At 40.4% G+C, this 27446-nt stretch overlaps 2 protein-coding genes and 1 long non-coding RNA gene across 3 annotated transcripts in view; 1 reads left to right on the plus strand and 2 right to left on the minus strand.

Annotated features, from left to right (window-relative positions):
- PEX3 (peroxisomal biogenesis factor 3) overlaps window positions 1-14182 on the plus strand; it is a 19744-nt gene extending 5562 nt beyond the window's left edge. Inside the window, exons 2-12 of the mRNA XM_055811273.1 lie at window positions 1093-1224; window positions 2541-2622; window positions 6309-6352; window positions 7571-7695; window positions 9086-9152; window positions 9252-9306; window positions 9588-9744; window positions 10694-10764; window positions 11575-11697; window positions 12893-12989; window positions 13385-14182. Coding sequence (XP_055667248.1) covers window positions 1093-1224; window positions 2541-2622; window positions 6309-6352; window positions 7571-7695; window positions 9086-9152; window positions 9252-9306; window positions 9588-9744; window positions 10694-10764; window positions 11575-11697; window positions 12893-12989; window positions 13385-13468 — 1037 coding nt within the window. The 3' untranslated portion in view covers window positions 13469-14182. The remainder of the gene's footprint in view (window positions 1-1092; window positions 1225-2540; window positions 2623-6308; window positions 6353-7570; window positions 7696-9085; window positions 9153-9251; window positions 9307-9587; window positions 9745-10693; window positions 10765-11574; window positions 11698-12892; window positions 12990-13384) is intronic.
- Window positions 3350-7563, minus strand: LOC129784951 (uncharacterized). Its single transcript, XR_008748264.1, has 2 exons — window positions 7141-7563; window positions 3350-5285 (listed from the first exon to the last, which is right to left on the minus strand). It is a non-coding gene; the product is annotated as an uncharacterized LOC129784951 (long non-coding RNA).
- A 351-nt stretch (window positions 14183-14533) lies between the features above and the next one.
- On the minus strand, window positions 14534-26149 carry FUCA2 (alpha-L-fucosidase 2). The gene is made up of 7 exons (XM_005230244.4): window positions 25739-26149; window positions 22641-22828; window positions 20658-20997; window positions 19846-20056; window positions 18261-18451; window positions 16909-17017; window positions 14534-15466 (listed from the first exon to the last, which is right to left on the minus strand). The coding sequence occupies exons 1-7, from the start codon at window positions 25963-25965 to the stop codon at window positions 15326-15328; spliced, it is 1407 nt and encodes a 468-aa protein (XP_005230301.3). The 5' UTR covers window positions 25966-26149; the 3' UTR covers window positions 14534-15325.
- Between the last annotated feature and the right edge of the window lie 1297 nt (window positions 26150-27446).

A 27446-nucleotide genomic window follows, 5' to 3' on the forward strand; every position in this document is an offset into this window, starting at 1 on the left:
AAGCAGCTTGCAGTGGGCAAAAGGACTGGGGGTAATCTAGACCAGGTGTCCTCAAACTTTTTAACCAGGGGGCCGGCGCGCGGATGCAGTGGCAGGCAGCCATCTGCGGCTGCTTGGTTCCCCCCCCCCCAACCCCCGGCAGGGGGGTCTGTAAATACCAGGGGCCGGATTGAGGACCCTGGGGGGCCGTATCCAACCCACAGGCCGTAGTTTGAGGATCCCTGCTCTAGAAGATGTAGTGGTATCTTGAGGAGTGGCTTAGAAAGCAGGGTGGAGATAAGGAAGGATGAGAAGAGGACTGCAGGCAGCATGGAGAGAGATCTGAACCCCTGATGGTATGGGAAGAGCAGTTGGGGGAAACTTCAAGGGGATTTATGCTGGGAGAGGAGGAAATGTAGAGAAAAAATTTTGGTGGGTCTTCGCAGAAATGGAGATTTGTAGTGAAACTGATGAGGGATTATCGGATCTTCAAGGGTAGAAGAGGGGATCTGGAGAGTAGGAACCAGGCATGGTAAGAAATGAGGGCGACAGCCAAGCCCCACCAAAGCCAAGGTTCTTCTCACAGAAGTTTCAGGACCAAACAAAGGAACTGTTGGGTCTGTAACGTTTTTCTCTTACGTGATTTTTAAGACTTGGGGTTTACCTCTAACTTCTGCTAATTTTAGAAATATACCTTTTCTAAAAATTTAAATTTTCATCCATCTCCATACCTATGCATTTCCGTTTATTTTCTCTATTTTTTGATTTTGTTACTCTACATTGTTTTTTCTTCCCAATATGTGCTTTAGTCTCTTCAGTACTAGTTGTTCACATTGCAGTAGTACTAAAAATGCCTTCTTTGAAAGGCAAGATATATCTTCTCAGGAAAGTTTCTTATGCTGATTCAAGTCATTACCCTTGATACTTTAATTAATTAATTTTGAAAAAATTATTTCTAAGTATTATTTTGTCAATCAGTATTAAAATATTGAAGACCCACATATACCCAGAAAACCCACTATTGCACCCTTATGGTTTAAAATCCAAGGAGGGGGCTGAAGGGGCCTTTCTCGCATTTTCAAAACAGCTTGTAATATGCAAATCTCTCTGTAGGAGTCTATTTACTGGGAAAATATGGGCAGAAGAAAATCAGAGAAATCCAAGAACGAGAGGCAGCCGAATACATTGCCCAAGCACGAAGGCAGTATCATTTTGAAAGTAATCAGAGGACATGCAATATGACAGGTAAGATAAGGAAATAGCTGCTGTTTGTGATAGGTGGAATTATTTGGAGATTTATACTACATGTTGGCAGGATGGAAGAAGAATAAGAAATGTAGGTGCATTCAAAATCTTAATTAAATGCTAGTGCATAAATAGTCATTTGCATAATAAAAAACAATCTGAAGAACAGAGTATTGAAGGGATTTCCAGGGGTTATCTGAATACTTGTCCATCTATAATGCATACAGATATACTCGCAGGTTACAATTGTTTGTTACTTCAGAATCATTTGTGTGTTGCCCTAAACTGCATGTGCTATTGAGGTATGAAACAGCAGCTAGATTCAAACAATACTGAATCTACAGCAGGATTACTTTACTCATTCTAGCATGTTGTTAGTAAGCTACACAGAGTTTGGTGAGTAATTTTTATTTACAAATAAGCATGTCAGCCTGTTAGTTCCCTGTGTTTTAACATGCAACATTTAAAAGGTACCCGACTAGCTGGGAAGCAGAAAGTACAACTATTCATCTTACAGCACTGGTCTTTGGATTTTTGAAGAGGAGATGGTAGAGCAGAATTTAACAAAATCCTTGCTATTGTTGTAGATACAGGCCATTCAAAACTAGTTCTATAAAATGAATCAGGCTACATTTTCCTGTTGAAATTTGTATTAGATTTTTGGGTGGCTGCAGATGTTTTCTGTGCACCTTGTTTACCCTGACCGATTGGTATCTCATTTTCATCTTTTCCATTTTGTAGTGCTGGCTTTAATTTTACTGCTAGGACTAAGTTTTTCTTTGCCCTCTTTGTATGAAGTACCTTCTGTATGGCATCATGCATTCTTGTCAAGATTTTTCATACTTTTTTTTTTAGTATTTATGGTGTTCTGTGCACGCTTGTTTTCCATTTCTGGTTCCCATCATGTACCTTTCTTTGGTTTTCTTGTTGGAAAAAAAAAACAACCAAACCTCAGATCTTTTTCTTTTCATCTGGAGAAATGCAGCAGTGTAGATTTTCACCAGTTTTTCTTCTGGGGAGTTGAAGACACGTATATGCAAATATGCAGGGTGTGAGTATACATCCACAGCTAGAGCCAACAAAGGCATGTAGCCGCGTGGGGGGAGCATTGTGCCCAGTCTCAGGAGAGGCGCACAGGTAGTTGCATTTCTGAGTACTCTCGGAGTTCTGTATTTTGCTTATCCTCCCAGCTTTGCCTGTTGAGAAATGGGATTTACGTTGTATAGCAGCTATTGAGTGAGAGCTGGGAATAGGTTTATGATGATTTTTTTTTTTATGTTGACAGGGTTTTTTCTTTTTTTTTCTTTAAATAACAGTGCTATCAATGCTTCCAACACTGAGGGATGCCTTAATGCATCAATTAAATTCTGAGAGTCTCACATCTCTTCTTAAAAATAGGTAAGACTGTTTTGTTAATTGTGTTAAAGATCACCTGTTTTGTGATAAGGGTTTTTTTTCAAATTATATATTTCAAATTATATATTTATGATGTAGAGAGCATGCAGGATTTTGATTTTGTGTCCCAATGAGTCACTAGTCTTTAAAGTATTTTGAAATCACTATGTAAATATTTTGTGTCAGGTTAGATGTATTTTGATAGGTATGGCTGACATTTTCCAAGCATTACAAGAAAAAATACCTCCTTTAAGATGCTGCAGTGGGAGTTTTTTGTTGAAGCGCCTGTAAGATAGGCGGATAAAAGTACTTAGAAGATCTAGTCCTCTGTTAAACAGGACAGAGTATCTTGACTGAGTTGTTGATGATGTGTTTGTAAAAATGTTTATGTACTCTTATCAAGGTTGGGTGTGAGTAGCAGTAGAAAGTATCCAAGATGAGATTGCAAATGGATGTAATCTGTGAGAAGCAATACTTTTTTTTTCTTTTTTTTTTGAAGTTGAACAAATAGGGGCTTGTCGTACATTAAGAGGAACAGTTCCCTGTCAGAAAACACCTTTGGTTTCCTTACAACTGCAGGAACAAATAACATATTTTTAAATAAATAAAGTGCGTGATAGCATACCTTGAAAGTAGAGTAAGTTACTTGGCATTTGGCATGGAGTAGAAGTGTTATGTAGGCAGTTAACACAGGGTTTCTGACTCACTCTAGACTGCCTTTCTAGTTTACCTCCCACTAGCTTATTTATATAACTATAACTTCAGCTGTCCAGCATTTAGTAGATTACCTATCCAGTCATTGTCTTTTTTTCAGTCAAAAAGCTCCCACAAGGCAACAGAATGTGCTATTTCAAGTGGGGATTACAGCCTGAACAATGTTTTTGTAATAGATTATCTGAGAATTTGTGATTGTAATTTAATATTATTTACTCTAAACAACAAAAATTAGGAAAAGTTAATTTTAAGGGAATACTTAATATCTTTTTCATAATAAGAGTTTTACTCAGCACAAAATTAACCTGAATGGACAGGAGATCTTGCGGATCACCAGATTTGTCTTCTGGACTGTGCAGCTATAACAGCCTGTAATCTTTGAATCCTATGAAGACATACAATGCCTTAGTTTGTTCTCTGTAGTCTGTGTTCTTTTGTCGTAATACATCTGGTGTGTCTAACTTGTTCGCCTGTTGAAACAGTTTACAGGTATGGTGACACTTGCTGAATTCCAATAATTCCAGTGAAAATAGAGTTGAGACTTTGATAGTATTATTATGCATTTTTGAAAACAAAGATTTTTTTAAATGCTGGTTACAGCAATGTCCTGTAAGCATTGATGTCCACAGTGGAGTTATGTCTTAATGCTTCCTTTTTTGACTTATGCTGAGCAAGTTTTAACTAGATGCTTGAACATTTTGAACTGAAAAGGTAGAGAAGGGGTTGGGAAGACATGGATCATGGAATCAGCCATCAGGACTCATGCCACTTCGAAGTAATTCTTTGAAGAAGCTCTGCATTCTTACGCTACAGATTTGTTTAACTTCCATTTGAGAAGATTGATCAAATGGCTCTGGACCTTTGAGTGCCGTTGTTGAATATACAGTAGAGTAGATGTGGAGACTGACCTTTCTTAATGTCCCTGAAGACGTGTTTTCCTTCTCACACAGTCTGTGTTATGGCTTAACATGTTACAAATCTATGTTACCATATGTTACAGATCGTGTTATGGCATAGGTAAACTCCTTTAACTTAAAATCCATTCACTTGCTTAAATTCAAACCCTTTTAATATCGTTTTAGTAATTTGGGGCAGCCAGTGGTAGGTTGGGGGTGTAAGCCAGCTGAAATCTTCAGTCTTCCAGAGAAATTTTTAAAGAGGGAGAGGCACACAAGACCGCAGATGTTCTTACTTTGTCCTCTTTTCAAAGGAATATGATTCAATGATATAAGGTGAAGTACCTGCTGCTGTAGCCTTGCAGGTGTTGCCTACCTCCCACCTATTCAGCACTTAGCTTATTCCAAACCTCTGGTGTTTTGTTTGCATTGCTTTTTGCTTCCATAGCAGGTAATGGTTTTCCAAATAAATAAACGTGAAATAAGAGTTGAGTTTTGAGTAGCAGCTGTGTCTTGAGTAAATTGCAGCAGATGAAGACTGAAAAATCCATTTCCATTGTTAGGCTTAATACTGGCAGACTTGAGCTGTTACCTGGCTGTTGCTTTGTGTTGTGAGGAGAAACTTTGTAAGCATGAGCTCTAGAAAATGTTTTGACGTAATAGGTGCAAATATAGTCGGCTGACGTTGATGTATTGGCTTCTCTTTCTCTCTTCAGTTGGCATGGAAAACTTACCACTCAGTAATAAATGTGGTTTTGAGTCCTGTTACACGTCTTATCTATAGAAATATTACTGTACTTTTTTAACAGTCTTCCCTTTGTTTTGGTTTAGAATAGCTTTTAAAACTGTAGATCTAGATTGCAAAAAAAAAAGTGTATAAACTGGTTTTGTATGTGCCATGGTCCCTGTATTTCTTCCAGCTATCCTTTCTTTAATCTGTCTCTTTGCTTTTTGGAGTTGTAGACTTAGTTGTTTATTGTATCAGTTGATTTACATTATTTGATAGCAGTGAGCTTAAATAATGGTCAAAGTAATGCCAAAGCGCATGTGTTGTGCCTGTAAAGAAAAATTATTTCTGGTGAAAAGTGTATTTTTTTAATATAAAACTAGGTCTTTTTGTAATGTAAATGTAAATCTACAAAATGTAAAGTCTAGGTTAATCTAAACTATCTGTCATCAATATTGAAGTGTTAATTCTGATCCTAAGAAATTACCAAATGTTTCTCTAAGTGGCTTTCACAATATATGTCTTTCATGATATAGATATACAGTAGGCAATCTTTATTGACGCTGCTTAAAAGGCAAGAAGAATGATGACACTTTGGGGATGGTTAGCGTGCTCTTATCACTGCTGCTGCTGCTGTGTGGCTAACATTACCTCTGGATAGTAGTTATAAATCTGCGGTGTACCACAGGCAGTTCGGGTGTATCTGTAAAATCTACAGTGTTGCTCTTTTGACTGCAGAATACGTAAACTTCTAGGAATCGGTCAGGTCAGAAAAGTAAACACACCTCAACAAATGCAGAAAGATCAACTTGCATTTGTGTGCATGGCGCAAAACTTTTCCACAGATGGTCATGATCTCTTTGGGTTTTTGTGATTAAATCTAAACTTTAAAACTCAGTCAGGCAATGGTAAATCTTGCAAGAAGGTAGGATACAGAAATTCTGATCCTGTGCTTAGTATGCAAAAGTGGACCCAGGAAGCCCTACTGAACTGAGATATATGTTAAATGGATACAGGATTGAGGCCCCAGAAAAGACCACTTTGTACCATCAGTGGGCTTTTCCTGACTGCTTCACGTAGCCACTCAAAATTGGTAATATAAGTGTATGATTGACATCGCTAAATACTCCATTTATACATTGAAGTTTGAGTATCTTTTCTGCAACTTCATAGTGTATTGTTTATATACTGCTTTCTTGAATGAGACAAATCAATGTAGACATGAGTCTGGTCTGAACAAGTATAGTAGTTAAATGAGCTCACCTTAGAGCACTGCTATTTCATTTAATATATGAATTTCTAAGGAATATATACTTTTTAATGTTTAATGTTTCCATTTATGTTTCCTACAGGCCAGCAAACAAGTTAGAAATATGGGAGGATTTAAAGATAATAAGTAAGTGGAAATGAAAGATTCCATCTGCATAATATTTAGCATAAATTCAAAATGTCTTGCACACCCTTTAAAATGTTTATGCTAGGTTGTTGTTTCAGTAGGTATTAAGATAGTGTAACACACGACATGGCAAACTTCCTCCGTGCCCCCCCTCTCAAAAGCTCCTCATGAAGGAATTTTTCTTAGCCCCAGGGGAAGTTGGAAGTTCAGAGACAAAGGTGAAAAATTTTATTGGCCTTCATGTAACCCCAGTAAAGAAAACTTTGTGAAAAATTTCTATGCCATCACAGAAAATTCAGACTAGTTTTTCAGAAAGTTCCATGCTGAACCTAACAGAAAACATCAATCAGAAATGTAGGCGAGCCCTTACATGGCCAGCAATCTCCTCTTTTCAAGCCTGTTGGAGAGAACCACCATAGCAGTGGTTATGAACTCTTTGGTTCATCTCTTTTTTTTTTTTTAATTATTATTTATTGGCTGATGGAAGCAGTGGAAGGGAAGGAAGAACAGTGAAGTCAGCCAATTATGTAGTGAATATTACTGAGATTTTTTTACTATTTTTTATTCCTTGGTACCATTTGTTATCTCTACTACCTCGCTGGTTTTGTCTTTTCTTCCTTTTGGTTTTGTTTCTCCTTTTCATAAAACCTTTACAGATCCTACATCTGATTTGGCTCCTTTCTTCCTGTGTCCTTGCTGCTCAATATTCATCTGTATTTATTCATGTCACTTCTTCCACACATCCTATGCTGCCTAGTGGCTGGTAGCTGATGCTCATTTTAACTTACCTCCTTTAGGTATTAGCTGCTCCTGCCTTAGGTAACTTTTTGTTCCCACGCTGCTGTTCGACGTTCTGTGTCTTAGTTGCGTGGTGAGGGCTAACATACCGTGGGTATTTTCTGGCATAATGAATAACGATAACTTGACAATACATCCATTTTCCTTCTGGAACAACTTGTATAATTTTTATTTTTTTTCCCAAAATAACTTGTGTAAGATGCAAAATAGGACTTTAAATGGGACGCTTTAGGTGTAGCTCCAGCACATACTAGACTTATGACCATCTTGGGTATGTGTTGTGGAAACAGGCTATGACAACCAATGAGAGCAATGTGACTATTCAAAAATCAGCAGCACTTGAATCTTGGAGAGCACTCTCTTTCCTTGACTCTCCCTTATTTCTTTGACTTTGATGTTATTTTGTTGTCTCTTTTCAAGGTTTCACAAGAAGCATCGTAGCTGTATATAGTACCTGTATGCTAGTAGTTCTTTTGCGAGTCCAGTTAAATATTATTGGCGGTTACATCTACCTAGATAATGCTGCACTCTGCAAAAATGGCACAGTAAGTTTCTTGTTTTGTTTCAAAGGCAGAACTTCCACTTCCTTGAAAGTGAAAGATAAAAAGGGCATAGCTCAGGAGTATTAGAATGAAACCAAGGGTTCTTGTAAGAGTGGGAGATGTGGAAGCATTGCTGGAAGTAAGATATATTGATGTGTTTTAATAGCCTCTAAATTTGGGTGATTTGGTGATACTATTGCTTAACAGAATACTAGCAATATTGAAGAATACCTTTTGTCGGCATTTGTATTGCTCAAAAAAGGTTACCTCGTATCTAAACACTACCATAACATAGTTCCTTTGCTTTAATTTTTTGTGAAACAGTAATACTGTGTGAGTGATCCAAGATATGTATTCAAATGTATATAAATGTTTAGGTCTTCCTAGCACATACATTCATTCCCCCAGTTACATTTTCTTAGGATTAAAGGAGAAAAATGTTACTTTTGAAATTTTGACTATTTTGTTTAACTCCAAAAGGCCACCTACCTAAATGTCTGTTGGTGGGGCCAAAGGAGGTAGAAGACTTGGTTTTTGTTCATTATAGTATATCTATCACAGCTCAATAAAAATAGGTCAGTCCCACAGTAAGCAAGTACCTATTGTAGAGGGCAAGATCTGCAAATTGTTGGCTGGCTTATCTAAAATTAATGGATACAAACTTCGATTAGTTCTCATGTGCCGCCCTGTGATAGCTCCTGCTGAAAGTCAAGGAACAGCATGTCAAGGCAGGTCTAAGAAAAGTTTTCATTAGGGAGGCCAGGGCTGATGGATGGAGGTTGTGCTTCACTTTGTAAAACCTGAAAAAGCTTTTTTTTTTGCTTTTTTTTTGCTTTTTTTTTTTTTTTAAAAAAAAGGGGCAAGATGAGTTTGGACTAGAAATGTGTTTCCTTTCTGTTATTTTTTTCCAGCAGAGAAGTGGGTTGACAGGGCCATCTCTGAGGCACTCTGGTGGAGTAAACTGACATCCTATCTCAGTTCCTGAAAGCTTCTTTTCTATCAGAAAAGCTTTTGTTAGGGTTAAGCATAGATACTCTATTCCACTGGGTTTAATTTTTGGAGAGGTGGAGGGTCTAGTTTCACCTGCAATGCAGTTTTTTAAGAGGCTTTCCTATACACGAATGAAAAGTGAAAGGTTTTACTGTGCCACTGAAGATGGAAGAGGGATCTGTATAGTATTGAAGAGAAGAATACCAGAGGACTTGTGAAAGATCCATGGGTCAATGGCAGGAAGAGAGTCAGAAGTTACAGAATTGCACGAGAATGGGAGAATTCATCTGTTGCAGGGTATTAAAAAGATTAAGGAAATTGATCACAGTGGGTTTAAAATTATTTTTGCATTGTTCTCTACTGTTGACATGTCACAGAACTGTTGGATTTGTTTTCCCCACAGACACCACTAGCTCCTCCTGAAGTTCAGCAGCAATATTTATCAAGTATTCAGCACCTTTTAGGAGATGGTATGGTGCTTACTATGAACTAACTACGCTTATATAATTCTACTTTTTTCTAGATTTGAGCAAATAATTAGATTAATTTTGACACTTTCCTCCTTCTAGGACTGACTGAGTTAATAACTATTGTTAAACAAGCTGTGCATAAAGTTTTTGGAAGGTAAGAGTCTGTATTTCTCTGTGGTTAGCTTTTAACTTTTACTGTCATCACTGTTCCCAAAACAATGAGTTTTATTAGGAAAAAAAAAAAAAATGGGGCGAGGAGAAAGTAAAGCATACTGACTTTTTCCAAAACAATGGTTTTACTATAGCAGGCTATGTCTGCCAGTGCAAACCAATATAGCAGATTGGGATCCCATTACTTGTTAATGTGTTATCAGGAGGAGGAGAAAGTGCCATTACTCCTTTTGCAGTCAACACTGTAGTCTTTCTCCTTTCCAGTATTTCCCTTAAGCACACCCTGTCTCTTCTGGAGCTGGAACAGAAACTTAAAGATATCAGGAAAGTAGTGGAACATAAAGATTCAAATCAGGTTGCATCTTACTCTCCCTTATGCCATTATCTGATGCCGGATGAAGAAAACCCCTTGGCTACCCAGGTACTTCTGGCAGTTTCTTTCATCTACCTTTTTCCATTCTGTGTTTTTTGTTTGTTTGTTCTGGGGAAGGAACAATGCATAACAGTCCTCCAGTTGGCCTGTGGCATCTGTGTGTTTAAGAAATGGTGATGCCTCTTCCATCATAAATCAATTATCTCTTTAGGCAAATTAAAGTTGTACTTACTGCAGATTTGATTGAAAACAAGTGTCATCCTCAGAATGTCAGCTTTGAGCGTGGAAACACAGCCCAGTTACTGCTTCTAGCCTGTGATACATGCTGTAACACAATGCAGCTTAACTCAGCCCTAAGCTAAATTGTGTTACCTTGTACTTGTGTACCAGCAAAGATCATGGGGAGCTGTGGTGTTCTGGCTGATGCACAAGAAGGTGACGGTGTGCTGAAGTCCTTTGTTGCTTTGGGCTGGAAAATGAACAGAAATCAAGAGAAAGGGATCTTTCTTGATTCCATCCCCAAATTAGAAAAATCTAATCCCAGTTGTAACATTAATTTCCTAAATTTTCTAAAGGTATTTGTCTCCATCCATACCACAGGCTGGAGAAAAGTCATTCTTAACTTGGTATTACAGTAGTACAAAGAAGAATGTTAGGCTTCAGTGTGCAACTGCTTGCACTTGACCCTTTAACTTAAGATGATAGGCAGTTTATTTCAGTTTTGGAGGTCAGAAGTGGAAAAAATACTTTGCTCAGTATGGTGTTTCCTGCTAATACTGGTTGTGGTAAAAAAAAAAATATCCTACAGTGACCATTTAAAAGGAAAATTAGAACACCGATCAAAAAGAATCAGATTTACAACACTAGATCTTTTCTTTTAAATAGATTTGACCTACACATCTTAATTTCATGGTACAAAACTCTTCTATTTCTACTCTTATTCTTATGATTGCCAATGGATTTCTTACTAAATAGTTCCTGTATTTGCTTTTTCTAGGCCTGTGGACTCACAGAAAGAGACATCGCTACAATTAAATTACTTAATGAAACTAGAGATATGCTAGAAAGGTATACAGAAGTATCCTGTATTCATATTAAGCTCCTCACAAGTATTGTTTATGTAAGACAATTATTTTCATGTAAAAGCTGACAACTTTCATTTGTGAAATATGACCACTCTGCTGCATAAAATTTTTATATTCACTAATTGTAGACTGGGATTTTCAAAATCTGAGAGCTCTGAAACTTATGTGTAAGAAATAATCGTGCCTTAATGAGATGACCAGGATGTCCTTCCCAGTCAGACCCCCTTATCTCTTCCTCACCTTTTCTGTAGTTATGCAGGAACAAAGGAGTACTCTTCTGCTAAAGCAGGGTGAAGTGAGAGTCATTTTATTGGATTTACTTGCTTTGATAAAATGAACGCCAGTTTTGACTTACCAGAATTGATTTTTAATGCATGGTTTTGAGAGTGGTTGTATGCATCCTTTTACCAGAGAGCTACTGAAGTGAGGCTTCTGTAATAAATGCTGAATATGAGGGAACTGAGCCAAATACCCAACTACTTGTACAACTTAGCTGCTGGAGACCTGGGGTATTTTAAGGATAAGCCCCTTCTATGTCATTACTTCATAAGAAAGTGAGGCATGTTTTGGGTTTATCTGGGTTTTAGTAACCTTAGGGTGGAGTTTAGGTTGTTCATTGGTTTGCTGTGGAGTTACTGGGGAGGTGGTCTTTCTTGAGGTGGCTATACCAATGGCCTTTTGTCTGGGTCATACATCTTCCTGTATGAGAGGGACATCTGTAGCACTGAATACTTGCCGGGGGTTTTAGTTGGAAAAAATAAATCCCAGCGATCAAACTTTTTTTTTTTTCCAGTCCAGACTTCAGTACAGTTTTGAGCACATGTTTAAATAGAGGATTCAGTCGACTATTAGACAATATGGCAGAGTTTTTTAGACCTACTGAACAGGACCTCTCTCAGAATGGCTCTGTAAATAGGTAAGTGTTTTCTTTTGTTGTGGTTCTCATGTGAATAATGCTTTGGGTTCATAGTGAATTCCAAAAAAGGCAATTGATTTTCCTGCCTACTTGAAGTTCTCATGCTGGAAATAATTCTGCTTCTTGCTCTTCAAGAATGAATGAGGTTTCCTCACTGGTCAAGTAGACAGCTAGGAGTATTGCACGTTTCTTTCCACCCATGAAATTGCTAGAATTTACACGAGGTGTCTTTCCCACCGTTACTTGGAGATCTAAAAGTAGAAATCAGAAGACCTATACTTCCACTCCTTGCCTGAACACTGTACAAGCAGACTGCCTTTCTAGCTAAGGAGGGTTTACCCCACGGATGGTGACTACGGGAGTATGTGCTGCAGTGCCTGCCGTGTGAGGCTGTGATAAAGATGCCATTCCCCTACAGTTAGCAGATAAGCGCTGTACACCCCTGACTGTCAGTGACTAGTTTTCAGGGAAGGTGGGTTTTACTGTGATTCTCCAAACAGATGTAGCCAGAGGGCCTACAGAGCTTTCTTCACTGGTATGCTGAAAAAAAAGGTATTAACAATCAGGATCTTCTGCCTTTTCCTGGAAGACAGTTTAAAAACAGCTTTTATTTTGAAGTTAACTTTGGTTTTAAATGGTGCAGAGAGAATGTTAAAAATCCAAAAGCTGAATTCAAATCCTTGCAATATGATTGCTGAAATATTAAAATTAAACCCTTGAATACTACTAACTGGTTTTATGTATGATATTTTAATAACTGATGGTTCTCAGCGAGTAATGTTTTTATTTAAATACGTACTATTTACATCACTTAAAATATCCCAAAGGCTGTAGTTTGGCTGCCTGTCCTAAGCCTAGTTTAGGGTCTGAAATTGTGTGAGATTGTAGACCAGCACTTCTAACAACTGTTTACATACACACATGGAAAGACTCTGGCTAAACTATGTTTCTCTTGCGTGAGAAGCAAGTGTCGAACTGTGTAATAGGAACACCAATTGAAATTTGCTTTGGTACTTCTCTATATTAAATGAAAGGCTTGCTAGGGAAAAAAAATACTTATCTGTACATTTTGGTTTGCAGTCTTTTGACTCTTTACTTTTGAAGTAGCAATTATTGAGAACTGTAATAATCACAGCTTAGCAGCTTTACTAATGTCAGAGCAGGTCTAGATCAGTATTTTTTGCTTCTTTTCTAGTCTTTCCAGTGTCAGTCTTCCTTTAGCCAAGATAATTCCAATAATAAATGGACAGATCCATTCAGTATGCAGTGAAACACCCAGTCACTTCGTTCAGGTAAGAATCTTGCTTATTTAAAATATCCCAAGTAAAATTTTGAAATGAATATTGTATATTTAATTTTAATAATATACTTCATTCTGTTTAATTTTAAGGGCTTTAAAAGAAAAAGGAGAAACAATTGGCATAACTTAAACTTTCTGTTAATTTCTATCTTCCAAAAATGCTATATCTAGAATTTCTTTCCTCTGCTAAACTGTGCAGAAGCACAAAAAGGTCTCTTGACTTGGTGCTGCTTGCAGTTCTGCTCATAAACCTTTCCAAAGCAAGAAATTCAAGTTCAAGCTCTGTGGGAGTGCCAGGTGCTTTTCTCATGATGAATTATGTACTGCAGCAAAGTCAGAATCATGGTGGGTGTATTGGATTAAGCAAACTTTTAAAATTTCTTCCAGGACCTGTTGATGATGGAACAAGTGAAAGATTTTGCTGCTAATGTTTATGAAGCTTTTAGTACCCCTCAGCAGCTAGAGAAGTGACCTGTACATTTATAGAAATAGATCGTGTATTTATAACAAATCCCTTGTGACTACTGATGAAGCTTGGGTTAATTTTATAATGATGTAGGAGTGGTAGACCAGCAGAAAGAACATTCTGAAAAAAGTGGCAGTGAGCCCATATTTGTTCTGATAGAATTCTGTTTCAAACGCCTATTACAAATATTCTTGTTGAAAGAATCATTGTATGTAAAGACTTTTCTATTAAAAAAGTGGTTAAAGTCTTCCATAATTCATTTGATTGTTTTTATTGCATCTGAAAGGCATCTGATGGCAGTATTACAACAAGTTAGTAAAAAAGCCCATTTGTTTGCCTGGAGCATGTAAGTTTTGGAAAAAACTAATGCTGGTGATCTAAGAATAGCACAGAGTAGCAAAATGCAGTAAAGCTTCTTTCAGATTTTTCTTTTTATAAAGGAAAACTTTTTTTTTCCTTAATTTTACAAATGTTATTCCAATGAGTGTCTCTTTCTTCAGAAAGCCTTTGCCAACTGATGCACGTTCCTCTTGTACAAGCTGGGGGCTGTGTGCTCTCTCTGTCACTTAATACTAAAGGAATGTGGATTTTTAGAAGTTCTCTTGTTTATGCTGTTCAAACAGCCACACTGTACACATTAACTTGTAAATATTTTATCTTAATTTGTATTAATTTTGAGCCCAGTTGTCTGTATTGTAATAAAATATTTTAATGTAAAACTTGTGTGTGTGTTAACATTACTAGCAGGAAAGGCAATAACCTCACCTGCTCCATCATTTAAAATCAACACAGTTTCAATAGCAAGTTTAACTTATACCGTAATTGTTTTGCACTTACTAACACAGGAAAAATAAACCTTTGGTCTCTATACTGAAACAAGTAATGCTTTTTGTTGTCCTGTACCACCACCTCTTTGCAAACTTCATGCTGCAGGTCTGTCCCTACAACTCTGACACAATGAGTTTGGGAATTTTTCAAGTTGGATGCCATCTACCCTCTGTTTAAAATATTGTCACTCTGCCAAAGTTGAGCATGCCTAGCAACTCGTGATTATGTCTACTTTTTTTAAAAAAAAACCAAACAGTTGTCATTGAAGTATGTGTTTTGTTTTATAGTCCAGAAGGCACTCTGGTAACTGTGTAAAAACAATAGCTGTAAACAAAAGTCAGCTTTAACCATGTAAAATTATACAAAAACAGCAAAACCACCCTCCCACTTTACCTGCATCCCAATCATGGATAGTATTACTCAAGACTAGGAACATGTAACAATGATTTTCATGATAAGAAATGAAGATATGTGCATATGCATTGCCTCCATGCATTTGTGATGAATTCCTGACCTTTCTAAGACTGTTCTTGCAGGTCTGTTACCCTACGCTGCTGAAGCTGCCAGTTGTTGCACACAACTGGAAAAAGTCTATTATTTTCTCTAAAACTGACAGGTTTTAGTGTATGGTTTTGTAGAAGTTGTATCCCTTTTTTAACGTAAGAAATCTGACTGACTTATGTGCATTTGGACACTGGCATGAGCTAGCTTTTTTTCTCATAGCTTTAAAAATCTAGTGCCTCTTTTTTTCCCACCCCATACTTCACATCACATAACTTGGCAAGAAGCTGATTAAGAGTGGAGAGGTCAAGGTAAATGCTCAGTTTTTCACACAAGTTCAAAGAAACAAACTGTATGCAGAAATTGAACTATCTAGTGCTACATTTCATGTGAGGTTCATTCCATCCTTCGATAACCCGCCTTTCATGAAAAATGTGAAGTTACTGATATTTCGCAGTCAAGCGAGCAAGAGTGAGAAACCGGGCAAAAAAAATCAGCGTTCCGTACTACCCAGGGCTCCAGCAGTGTATGGCTCAGTTTATGTCAGTCAGTTGTAAAGTCCAGCCCCACTGACATGGCAATTCCTTAGGACTTAATTGAGGTAGAGCTATAACAATTCCCTTTTCTCCCAGCGCAACCCATTTCAGCAGTTCCTTGTAGCCAACCAGCGTCACCTGAGATAGAAACATACACTAAAATTAGAACAGTTCTTTTTCAACGTGTGCAATACTGACAAAGGAAACGTCAATCCATAGCTACCTTACTATCCAGCTATCCTTGAATGCTAAAAACCAACCAAATGAATGACTGTTAAAGGTAATGCAAAAATACTTGCAAAGTAGGTATGTAAGTAAATAAAGCTGGGTCTGGAGAAGTACTTAGGGCTGTAGAAGGCACATAAACACTTTTCAGAAGTATTTGGGGTAGGATTTGGGCCTAAGCAGGGATCTAGGTGCCACAGTATGCAGCTTTGTATCACCTGTTTCTGAAATGCCCGTTTCCCATAGTAGAACTTGAAGTCTAGGATGAGCGTCACTGTTTCTTACAGAGCACGGCCAGATCTCAAACAAAGCTGACCTGAAGAACCCCTCCACTAAAACCACACAAATAGGTTTTATGGTGAGACTCTTATACCAGCTGGTGAAATGCTGAAAATTGTGGAGCAGCTGAAGACTGGTCTCTGCCACTGATGAACATTACTCTCTTGTGTACATACAGTCTAGATGCCTCTCCAAAATTCAAGATGCATCTTACCACTTCTGAAATTTTTCTTTCTTCCTTATCACAGAGCTGCCTTGGCACTAATTAATTTGCATATGGAACTAGACCAGAAGAGGCAGTCCAGAAACACCCTTAATGCATTTCAGCAGCTAGTAGACATCCAACACGTGAGACCAGAACAGAGCTAAGGCAAAGTGAAACCCCACCTTAAATGCACAGTGTGGATATTGAGTCCCGAGCACCAGCTGTTCCACTCCATTGGGGTTACGCTACTTGCTAGGGCAGGTGGCATCTGTGTCCTCAACTTCTGACCACCACTTGCTATAAAGCACACACCTAGGGTCATACTGACTTACTGTTTAGCCTCCCTAGGCAATGAAAACTGTGTGCTTTCCCTTTGTGCAAGGCTTTGATTTGAAACTACTGCACTGTTACAGCAATTACAGTATCACCAAAGTCGTGAGAATGGCTATTTCTAAAGAAAGGTCAGTCATACCAAGGTAGTCTACATAGGGAAACAAGCAGGGTGGCACAGTTCTTTTCCCGGCTGCCTGGCCTCTTTTTATGATCCTTAGTTTGCAAGCTAAAACACAGCCCAGCAAACAATTCAGTCTAACTTTTGTTTGTTGGAGAAGAACATCCCACTGGGAGGACTATGGCAAGGACATCCCAGAACAAAAACAAACATTTTGCTGGGTCTCTTCCAACATACTCTGTCCCAAGAGCTATGCATTCCCAAAGATACCAGAAACTAAAATAAACACGATGGAACATGATGAGTCCTAGAGGCGTTTTCCTTCAGGGTATGTTCATTTCTCACTCTGTGTGTTAAAAACTTCATTGTTCTGAAGGGAAAGGGGGCAAGTGGAGATGCTGGAGGGGTGCTGTCTTTTACCTGTGTTTCACCAAGCTTAGCCCTTGGCTCACCAAGTTCCAGAGTCCCAGAGCCTGGCCAGTTAAGGAAGACAGCATTGACTTTGCCTTCTTTAGGGCTGAAAGTATACCTGGTTGGGAATGGGGAACAGAAAGGCACGTTAGTTTTTCTTTGTAAATTTTCTGAAGTTATACGTAGAGTGCTTTCAAGACTGGAAAAATGGATTTGAAAAGCTGGCATTAATTACATTTTTGCACACATAACCATCTTTTCAGACAATTTATACCCTTTATTAAAGTCCTGTTCCTTGAAAATACGTTCCAACAAACTAGAGGTAATCAAGAGTATTAAAGAACTGAATTCAGAGGTAAACATCTGTAGTAACTTCAGCAAGCACCTAACAACTCACTGCTGCGCAGCCATATAGGAAGGAGGTACTTGCAGGGCAGGGGGAATCGTTAACAGATAGTTCTGAGTTATATTCAGAGAAATATGGTAATTCACATCTCTACACAAACATTCTACCAAAAAAATAAAGAGTATGCACAACAATAAAGCCTGGCACCTTGCATAGCTAGTTTTTTAAAAGTTTCATTTCAGCAGACATTATCTACAGTATGTCCTTAGAAATCTTGTGGCATACACTTGAAACATGCATCCCTCCTTCCTTCCTTTAGTTACAACTTTTTATTGCTCTTGGAAGTGGTTTTACTGAACCGTCAATGGTTCAGCATTTCAAGGCTAAAGCCAGATAGCCAAATCTTTCTGGGAACGGGAGTAAAAAGGCCCACTGAGGCAGAGAAGAGGGTCAGGACCTAAACCCTGATGGATCATTAAGGCATTACAGCAGCTGTGAGGCACAAAGGCCTCATAGGAGGAGAGTCCAGAGACTGGCTGAATTTAGCGGCCAAGTAATTGCTGTTATCTTCCCAAGCATTTTTACCTTAAAAAGAAATGCAGAATATGCTAGACTGATTTCTAGTTTCTTACTCTCCCCTCTTTCTTTCTAGAGTGACATCAAGTATTCCATAGTACAGATAAACACTTCATAGCAGTTTTATATTTCCAGATTTATAATTTTTGTTTATAGTTGCTGTTGCCAGCTACACTGAGAAGCACAAGGTCACTAAGGAAATGCTTGCAACCTTCCCTTCAGCCTCAGCATCATCCCAAAACTATGGTCTCTCATCACCTACCTACATTTTTGTACACACTTTTATATGCAGTTACTCAAACTGACAAAAGAGTTCATTTTGTGTGCTGTGAAAAAAGTAAGCTGGTGATTCCTGTAACATCAACTCATTAAGAATTTTGAAGTTCCACATACCCTGCTGCTGCTTTACACAGCCTAGATGTGGGTTCAATAGCCTTACCACACTTCTGGTGTGACCGTGTCATTCTGTGCTCTCCATGGTTTCGTTCCATAGATGGCTTCCCCGTTGACTTTCAGCCAGGCACCCATCTGCCTCAGACGCTCCTCAAATATAACAGCAATGCGACCATCGTGAGTGGGCCCGATATTCATCAAGAGATTTCCTCCACAAGACACTGTTTCTACAAGTTGCTGAAATGTTTTTAAACACATACACAGAGCATATGGTTACAGCTAATGAAATCATACATTTGAAGTACTTTCTAAAGTCTGCCATACTGCTTGAGAACAATTAACTGAACAAGTTGTGTTACTGCTGCATGGTTAGACTTCGGGGTTCATCCCAAGAGTCAATACAAAATTTAAGCTCCCATAAAACAAAAACTCTGCTATCATTTTTTTTAATGGCAGAATACAGCTCAAAATACATTTTTGCAGCAATATATCTGGCTGAACCTACATAAGAATCCTACAACTTTTTTAACATTTTTACTTTCCTAGGAACTTCATGAGGGTTTTAGTGATAGAATGGGATAGCTGATTTCTCTGCACAAAAGGAGAATAAGGCTAATAGATGCTACTTCATTTTCACTGAAGCTAAGAGAGGCAACTTCCTCCTTCCTCTCCCTATTTTACGGAGACATCTGTAAAAGGCAAGGAAGCCTTCTACAGAGTCCATAAATATTTGTGTTCACATCCACACTGCCCTCCAGAGATCATGTACTGAGCTGCACACATCTGAGGAACAGACAGCTAAAGACAAGCTACTGAATGAATTTACACCTTCTGCCTCTGAAAGGAGTTTACTTCAATTTGAAATTATCTTTCTCAAGGACAGTACTAGGAACAGATTAAGCAACAATAACAAACAATATTCTCCTTACTAGCTGAATTTTGCTTTTAAATGCATTTATCAGATAGATTGATCAGTCTTCCTTTCATTCAGTTTTCCAAAACTTCAAATCTTTTTGAAATACTTTAGACTAGCAAAGGGAATCTGTGTTTAATTAACATCAGCTCTTTGCAGCTGTTAGTGTTTACCAGTATGTCTGCAATAAGTGTATAGGGTTTTTTTGTTTAAATGAAGCAGGATGAAAGGGAAGTTTCCTGCTACAAAGTAAAAAGACTATTAAGAGTTATAAACTGTTTGTAGCTGGAAGAGAGAAAAGATGTAGCCTTCAATTAGGCATTCCTGAACAGGAGCTGTGAAACTGCAACTGTTTACTTCTCATCAATTACAGGTGCGGTTACCAGGACAACTTAGTAGAAAAGGTTATTATGGGACTGTCCAGAACAGTCCTTGGCCAGTTGCTCACAGCAGAAACAGCTTCCAAGAAACTGACTTAATTTTTACTAGATAATTTTTCTCTAAGTCATTTCTATGAAAATAATAAGAACTACATGGATATTCCATCCTGCCAGTGTTAGGCTGCAAATGAACAAAATGCTTTATTATTTCATTGATTCATTATTCAGTTAAAATATTTTTTATAACAATAGATACATCATTGAATTGTGCTATATAACATTTCAATTATCAGGAGGGAGAATCAGAAGTTGCAGGCAACTCCTTTGCCCCACTGTACCTTCACCAAGTCCTCGATTGTAAGGTAATCATCAAGCTGTGCGTTCCTCCTGTAGCCCCACGACCTTTTGTCAATAGTCATACAGTTCTCCCACTTGTGAGGCAGGAGGTGGCCAGGGTTATAACGGTCACTACAAGTGTAGAAGCCACCATGTGTACAGATGCTGCCAACTCCCCAACGGTCATTGGTCACAACTGTGTCCTGGACTGGACTAGAAACAGAAATTTTTGTGAACTTTATTCTATAAAACGCAGTCACAGCCACTGTAATCCTTCCCACACGCACCCCTCCCAGAAACGAACATTTAGGATGACTTCTGTACTTTTATTACAATTAAGTGCAATTTCAGGAATCCTGTTCTCATTCTTTGCTAGTAAGAGGTCTGAATTGGCATTTTTTAGGCAAATATGCTCCAGACTTCCACAGGAAGTCTGCCAGAAGTCAGCCAGTACTTGACATCTCCTGCCAGATGTTCAGTCTGTGATGACAACAATGTACCCATGTTATTAAATTATCCTGCTATCCCATTTGTTCAGTAGACAATACCTAGGGAAGAATATGATTGGGTAGAATAGCCAATACCATCTTAATTGAGTAATTTGCAAATGTGGTAAAAAAAAAAAAAAGTTTTTTCTAAAGCAAGCTTTGATATTTCGAAGAAATACAGACCTAGATTCTGCATTTCAGGAAAATTAGTATTTAGTTAAGTCCTCATAAGCAGAGGTAGTAAGCTCCACAAAATGTACAGAAAGTGAGACAAACTAGACACAGCAGCATTTCAGATCAGGAGCTAAATCAGCACCATTATGTACCTATCATTATACAGCCAGGCCAAGAAACCAGTGCTGTTCCAGTAAGTATCCGGCGCATTTCCATCCCCATCAGACCAAATTATTTCTGGCTGGTACTTGGTCACAATTTCATAGAGTTCTGGTAACGATTTACTGGTTGGAAACATTCTTGTCTTAAAGGCATTGGTGGCATCTTCAAGGAAGAGAGGATTAAACCATTCAAACAGGGAATGATACAACCCAAAACGCAAGTCAGTCCTGTTTCGAACAGACGTCGCCAGTTCAGCCACAAGATCTCGTTTTGGTCCCACATCAACAGCATTCCAGTTCCAAGAATATTTGGACCCCCACAAAGTAAAGCCTGAAAAGAGAAAAATGGGAGGATAAGAAAGGGAAGCAGAAGAGGGGAAGTTCTAATCCCTCTTTCTGGAAAGCAGTGTACACGTGTTTCACAAAAAATAAACATAAAAGTCATCTATGTAATAATATTGTTAACATGGTATAAAGTATGCCTATAATCCATTTATGCACAATGATAGTAGTCATAACATCAAAACACCATGCCAGACACGTTTATGTATTTTTTTTTTTTATACATAGACATATGCATTTATATTTTTCAGTTTTGTAATGCTTAGGATAATTATTCCTTTTCCTTTATTATTCTCTCCATTCATACGTCCCAATGAAATTAACCAAAAATAAAGCAACTTTCAAGGCATGTACATTTCTGCTGAATGCATCAAATGTGAACTGTGAAAACACATTCAACAACTGGAAGACAAAATGCTTTCTCAGTTGCAGATCACACAAGCTATCTTTCGCATTCAAAGACTATTCTCCTCCCTTCTGTTTACATCTTATGCAAACATTCACTTTTCATTTGTCTTGACATTTATAACAGCTCAATCAGCTACTCAGTACATGTATACAAGCAAAGTGCAAAAACTCCTGAAAGAGCTTTTAAAATACTAGCGTTAAATATCAGGAGGGATTTAACATTTCAGACTTCCAGCACAAGCACTTACAAGCACTACTGCACGGCAGACTTAGACTGCTGCCACAGGAGCTCCACTCACACCTTCAAACTGTTCTATACACATTGTCTAATAAATCTTGCAATATTTTCGTGAACTGGATATGTGTAATTGTATCAACTAGACAAACAAGCTAAAAATTCATGCCCAAGGCTATAGGACAGACTAAAAGAATCATGTTCCTTTTGAAGTCACTGGGAATTATGCCACAGGCATCATCAAGACCGAGATTTTATGTGTGTCAGAGCTGAGATTAAAATTCACAAGTTACGAGTTGCCAGTCTTGAACCCACATCTCCCCGAAGACCAACAACATTCACTAGATGTACTGTCATATCACATCTTAGTATTTTATACTTTCTTTGCTACCATATCTCCTTCCAACTGCTTTCTTTTTCTTTACTTTTCTCTGCAAAGCGTCTTACAATTACCATGCCAAAAATCAATCATACCTGTGAAGTTACAGACCTGGTTGAAGGTTTTGGCTTCTATGCACTGCAACAGGAAGTTGTACATTTTTAACTCTGAAGTTGACTCCTGTACTAAATTCCCTGGAGAAACCTATGTAGCTCATTAACTGCCTGTACACAGCAGCTCTCCTTATGTTAAACAGTGCAAAATTAACTTCTGTGGTTCCTTGAGCAATAAATTGCACAGCAGCAAAAAGTAAAATATGGCTGCTGCAAGAAGCTCAGCTGCCACCACTGCTTTATGCTCTTACCTACAGCAGCAGAACTACAACACTATCTACTTTTCCTTCCATGCAAGCTTCACGGCCATAGCTTTTGTGTAAGAGTCAGGAAATGCATGCACATTTCTTGGGTGGTTTCTTTCCTCTCTGGCTGGGTTGGGGCAGGTAAGCCTGCCTGGCTTTCTCTGTCTCTCTCGGCGGTGGGAAATTCACCTGGATTTTTATTCTGTTGACAGAAATGCAACAATTACTAACATTCACAAACCTCTCCCTTACCTTCATGATGTTTTGAAGTTAAGACAATATATTTTGCACCTGAAGCGTTCAGAATATCGGCCCACTGGTTGGGATCAAAGAATTCTGCTGTAAACAGTGGCCCAAAATCTTCATAACTGAACCCAGGTGGGTAATTTGCCTCCATAAATTTCACATAAGGCTTTCTCTTCTCCTTCTGCCAGAACCACCTACAAAATACAGAGCAAAACATGTCTGCCAGTGTATTTTTAGACAAAGGAAAGAGAATTGAAGTCAGCAGCTGCTATTTGAGTTCACACTGGGAGGCACATGCAGTGGAGGTACATGACACCTGCAGTAAGACAAAATTGCTTCAGAACAATATTAATTATCAAAGATTTCCTTTTCTCTGTCCTCTTTTCCCATGCTCTACCTCTTTCAAGCACTCCACTTTGGAAGGGTCCCAGGATTTCATTTGGAACAATGAATCAAAGCAGCGACACTTTGAGAATGAAAAAACTGCAGTCTTGATCAGTACCCAAATCTCAAAACCACACTAGAGAGCACTGGTAAACAGTCCATGTAAGCAACTCAGGTAGCACGATGAGTGCACATTTTCTGGACTAACATAACTCACCCTCCTCAAGTCTCACACATCAGCCATCAGGCACCTCTGCTCTGCCCCCAACACTGCAACTCCTGCAACCCATAAACATGCAGGCCAGCAGCTTTACCTCTCCACTGGTCCAGACCCCTCTACGTCAAATGCAGCTGAGTGACTTCATGTGCGAGCAGATGGCCATGGCCCCAGAGCAGGAGAGAGCAGTGCTGCAGCCACAGCACACGTGAGGCTCTGAAGCAAAGGCACCCTACTAGAAGGCATGTCCTCCAACAACCACCTGACTCTGCAAGAACCCCATACTTACAAACGCACCTCTGTCATAGGCTCTAACATCTCTTTTTGCATCCCACCTAGCAAAGAGAGGGACAGCTTCTATCCTGTGTTTTGCCATGACAGCGACCAGTATTCCAGACTATTCCAACTGGTCTAGTCCACAGCAAGGCTTGGAGCTCTGCTGTGGTCCAAGTGTGGTCTCTTACCCTCATTATGGGCAGAGACCATAAATCACCAAGAGTACTATTTATTCCCAATCCGCTCCATCCCTCCCCTACCTAGCAATGAAAGAGGAGCTCCAGAAACAGCACCTAACAGCCCTCAGTGCATGAACAGCCTTACTGCTGGAGACCTCCTAACAACAACATACGTTGTGACTGCTAAAACTTACGGAAAAAAGGGTCTGAAAGCATTCACATTTCTATAAATGAAGCGAAGCAGCAAAAATCCTGTTGGCAAATTTAGATATAAATGAAAACAAACTGAAAGTGAAGGAATAAACCAGGCCAGAACCTCAATGTTTGAAATGTGTTTCTCTCTGCTGTCTTGAGCTGGACTCCAACCTCAGTTCTGTAAGACCACAGTAACTGTATGGATATTGTAACCTTCCCAAACAGACTTTCAACATAAACAAATATGATCTCTGGCAGCAAACAGGGAAAAAATCTAGAAGAAAGAGGCAGAGGCAGCCTTCCTCATTGAAAGAGCCTAGGGAAAAAAAAAACAATTCTGATTTTTAAGTATGTAACATCCTTGCTTCTCTCCCTTTGACACATGGTTTGCTAGCATGAGCACTTCTACTCTGACATCATTAGATTCTAGAAACATCCCGTCCAAGGCTGTGCAGCTCCAGGGAAAGGAGGACAGGCTGGGTGATACTAGAGTTTATGACCCTTCATTTGAAGCTGCTAATGCAGGACCTCAATCATCTGACTGCACATGCTGCCAGAAGGCCCTGAAGCAGCTCTATACTCATATGTGGCTAAGGATAGGAGGCCACAGGAATATAAAACTTCATCAACAACATTAGAGTGTTTTGGGGTCTTTTTAGAAGAACAACAGATAAACACTTGATCCTGACTCTGTGTGACCACTATTGGAGTAACAGCACTCAAGAGTAAGGCCTGAACGCAAAGCTAGCTTCCTCCTGCACCCCCACTGCGAAAGTAATTTATTAGTAAACAGAGCCCACATTAAAAAACTGCTGAAACCCTTGAACATAACTGCGAAGAAAACAGAGTAAATGTTGTCAGAAAACAGTGGTTTGTTTATATCAATGTTGGTTTGTTTAACAAATACTGCATTTAAGGTTTACCATAGCTCTGCCACAGAGCTGCTGTTACTTCATATTGTAAATGATAACGGGACTCACTTGAAGCCGTACAGGAAGTATTTGGTAGAGCACGGAAAGGAGACAGCAAAAAAGTGCTGACAGCCCAAAGGTCTGAACTAGTGAGCACCCACAAACTAAAGGTTTTATTCAGCCTTTGAATTAAAGTTATTTGAAGGATCAGAGGTTTAGGCTCTTTAAAGTGGAAAGTACTCTTTAATAACAATAATAATAATAATAAAATAGAAGAAAACCACCAACAGCACAAAACGTGCACAAGAAAAGTGCAGGCAGTTTGCCCAGCAAGGACAACAGTGGAGGGAGTGATGGGCTCCTGCGCTCCCCACAGAGAGTGCCCCAGCACTTCAGCAGGACTGTGCAAGGCTTCTCCGGAGGCCAGGAGAGACCCAGTGCCCGTGCCCGCGCCCACAGGGCCTGGGGAGAGCCCCTCCACCACCCCTCCATCGAAGCCCTGCAGAGGCCTGCTGCTGCCAGCCACCCAACCGCCTCTTTCACCAGCGCTGTGGGAAGCACATCTTTCAGCTCTACGAGCTCTCTACTCAATTTGGTTAACGTTACCCAACAAATTCAAGTTCTAGGGCTGGGCAGACAGATGGTCAGACATACCAGAAGCACATCAAACTGCTTCCTGCCTTAACGGCACCACGCAGTCCATGGCCTCAGGTGGCCATAAACCTCTTCCCACGCACCTCAGCTCTGCAGAGGGGCTTTAAACCCAACCACCACTTCAGGTTGGGGACACCAAACCCAGCCCCGCCTGCCCGAAGCGCTGCTGCCCGAGCAGTGCCCTCGGACCCCCAGGAGGCCCCACCCGCAGCAGCCACCTCAGCACGACCCTCCCGCTGCCCCACGGCCTGCCAGGCGCCGCCGCCGGGGCCGGGCCGGGGAGCTCACCAGAACCACTCGCTGCCGAAGCTGGGCACCGAGAACACGCCCCAGTGGATGAAGACGCCAAACTTCGCCTCGTCAAACCAGGCGGGCAGCGGCCGGGCGTCCAGCGAGCCCCAGGTGGGCTCGTAGCGGGGCCGCCCGCCGCGTCCTGGCGCCCGCGCCGGCAGGAGCCCGGGCGGCCCCAGCAGCAGCAGCAGCAGCAGCGCGGCGCGGGCAGGCAGGCCCGACATGGCGGCAGCGGGATGAGGGAAGGCGGCTCCTCAGGGCGGGGGTCGCGGCGCTGCAGGCCGCGGCGGCGGAGGCCGCTGGCCGGGGGCACACAGGCGGGGCGGACCGGGGCACAAGGCGGGCTCGGGCTCGCCCCGCCCGCTCCTCCCGAGCCCGCCGCCCTCCGGCCGCCGTGCGGCCCAGCCGTGCCGCCTGCAGGTGAGGAGCTCCGGCTGCGCTCTGCTCTGCCCCGCCCCGGGCGCGGCCCTCCCCTCCGCGGCGCGTAGAGGGGCGCCAGCTGCTTGGGGGCCTGGTCCCCTTTGCGGCCGTGGCTGCTCGATCACGCGTTGTCACCTGGATTTTAAGGGTTTTAAGAAAACGAAGGAAGTGATCTCTGCCTGGCCCAACATCCCACCGTCCTTCTCCCGCCCCAGGCGCTGCCGGCGCGGCCCGGCGTGGCCCATCACTGCCCCCCTCCTCCGGGGAGCACTGGCCGTCTCCTTCAGTGCTTGCCTGAAAGCTGCCAGCCGGGGTCTGCTGGGCCCGCAGCCCGATCCAGGGTACGGTCTTGGATCTGCAGCCAGGGCCTGCTGCAGTGGTGACCTGCTGGTTTTGCCCTTCCCGTCTGCTTACAACCACAGGCACAGCTTCCCTTTCCCCTTTCCCCGCATTGCTTTGCAGCTCCTTCCAGCCCACTGGTGCATGATGGCTTCCAGGGCAGAAAGATCCCCCAAAGCCTGTTAAGGAAACGTTTCTTTGACTATTAGAATGGCTTCAGAGGGAGCCTGTGCTGAAGCTGCCTCAATTCAGTAGATGACACTTGGCACGTGTGCTGCGGATAATAGGTGGCAGACACAAACTTTTAAAGATGCATCATCTGGTGCTTCTCGAGTCTTTGCTGATGCCCAAATTGTGTATTTTTGCATCAGACCCTACCAGCCAGGGGATGGCCTTTGTGAAAATTTGTTTTAACCAGCAAATACTAACTCTCCAGAATCATCACCACGAATGGAAATTTCTTTGGCAAACTCATCAGAACAGTCAAAAATGAGTGAGCAGGCAAGTAAATGAATGAATCTCTCTCCACCTGGGAAGCATGTATACTTTACTGCTGTTCTATGGAAACAGAATTTCAGTTTCCAGAGCCATTAACCACAGCTGTTAACATTTAATCCAAAAATATTTAAAGGGCTGTGAAAACAGGAAGTACCTAATTTTTTTAATGTTTTCATTTATATTCCTTGATGAGTGTGTTAAGTTACAGGCTGATAAGAAAACATTGTGACTTCCATGGTGTTATTCTTTCTGACTGACTGTTCACATTACTCTGACTTAAAAAGCACTTTGATATCACAACGGGAGCCTCTTCATATCTCTTGTACATTCAGTGTTGACCTACTTTATGTATGTCTTCTTTTACCTTCACCCCTTTAGATGTCACTTTGCTTGTCAAAAAGAATACTTAAACAGCTTTGACCTCTTGCTATGGTATCTTTTCTGGTTT

The sequence above is a fragment of the Falco peregrinus genome, chromosome 7 (assembly GCF_023634155.1).
Source record: "Falco peregrinus isolate bFalPer1 chromosome 7, bFalPer1.pri, whole genome shotgun sequence".
NCBI lineage: Eukaryota > Metazoa > Chordata > Aves > Falconiformes > Falconidae > Falco > Falco peregrinus.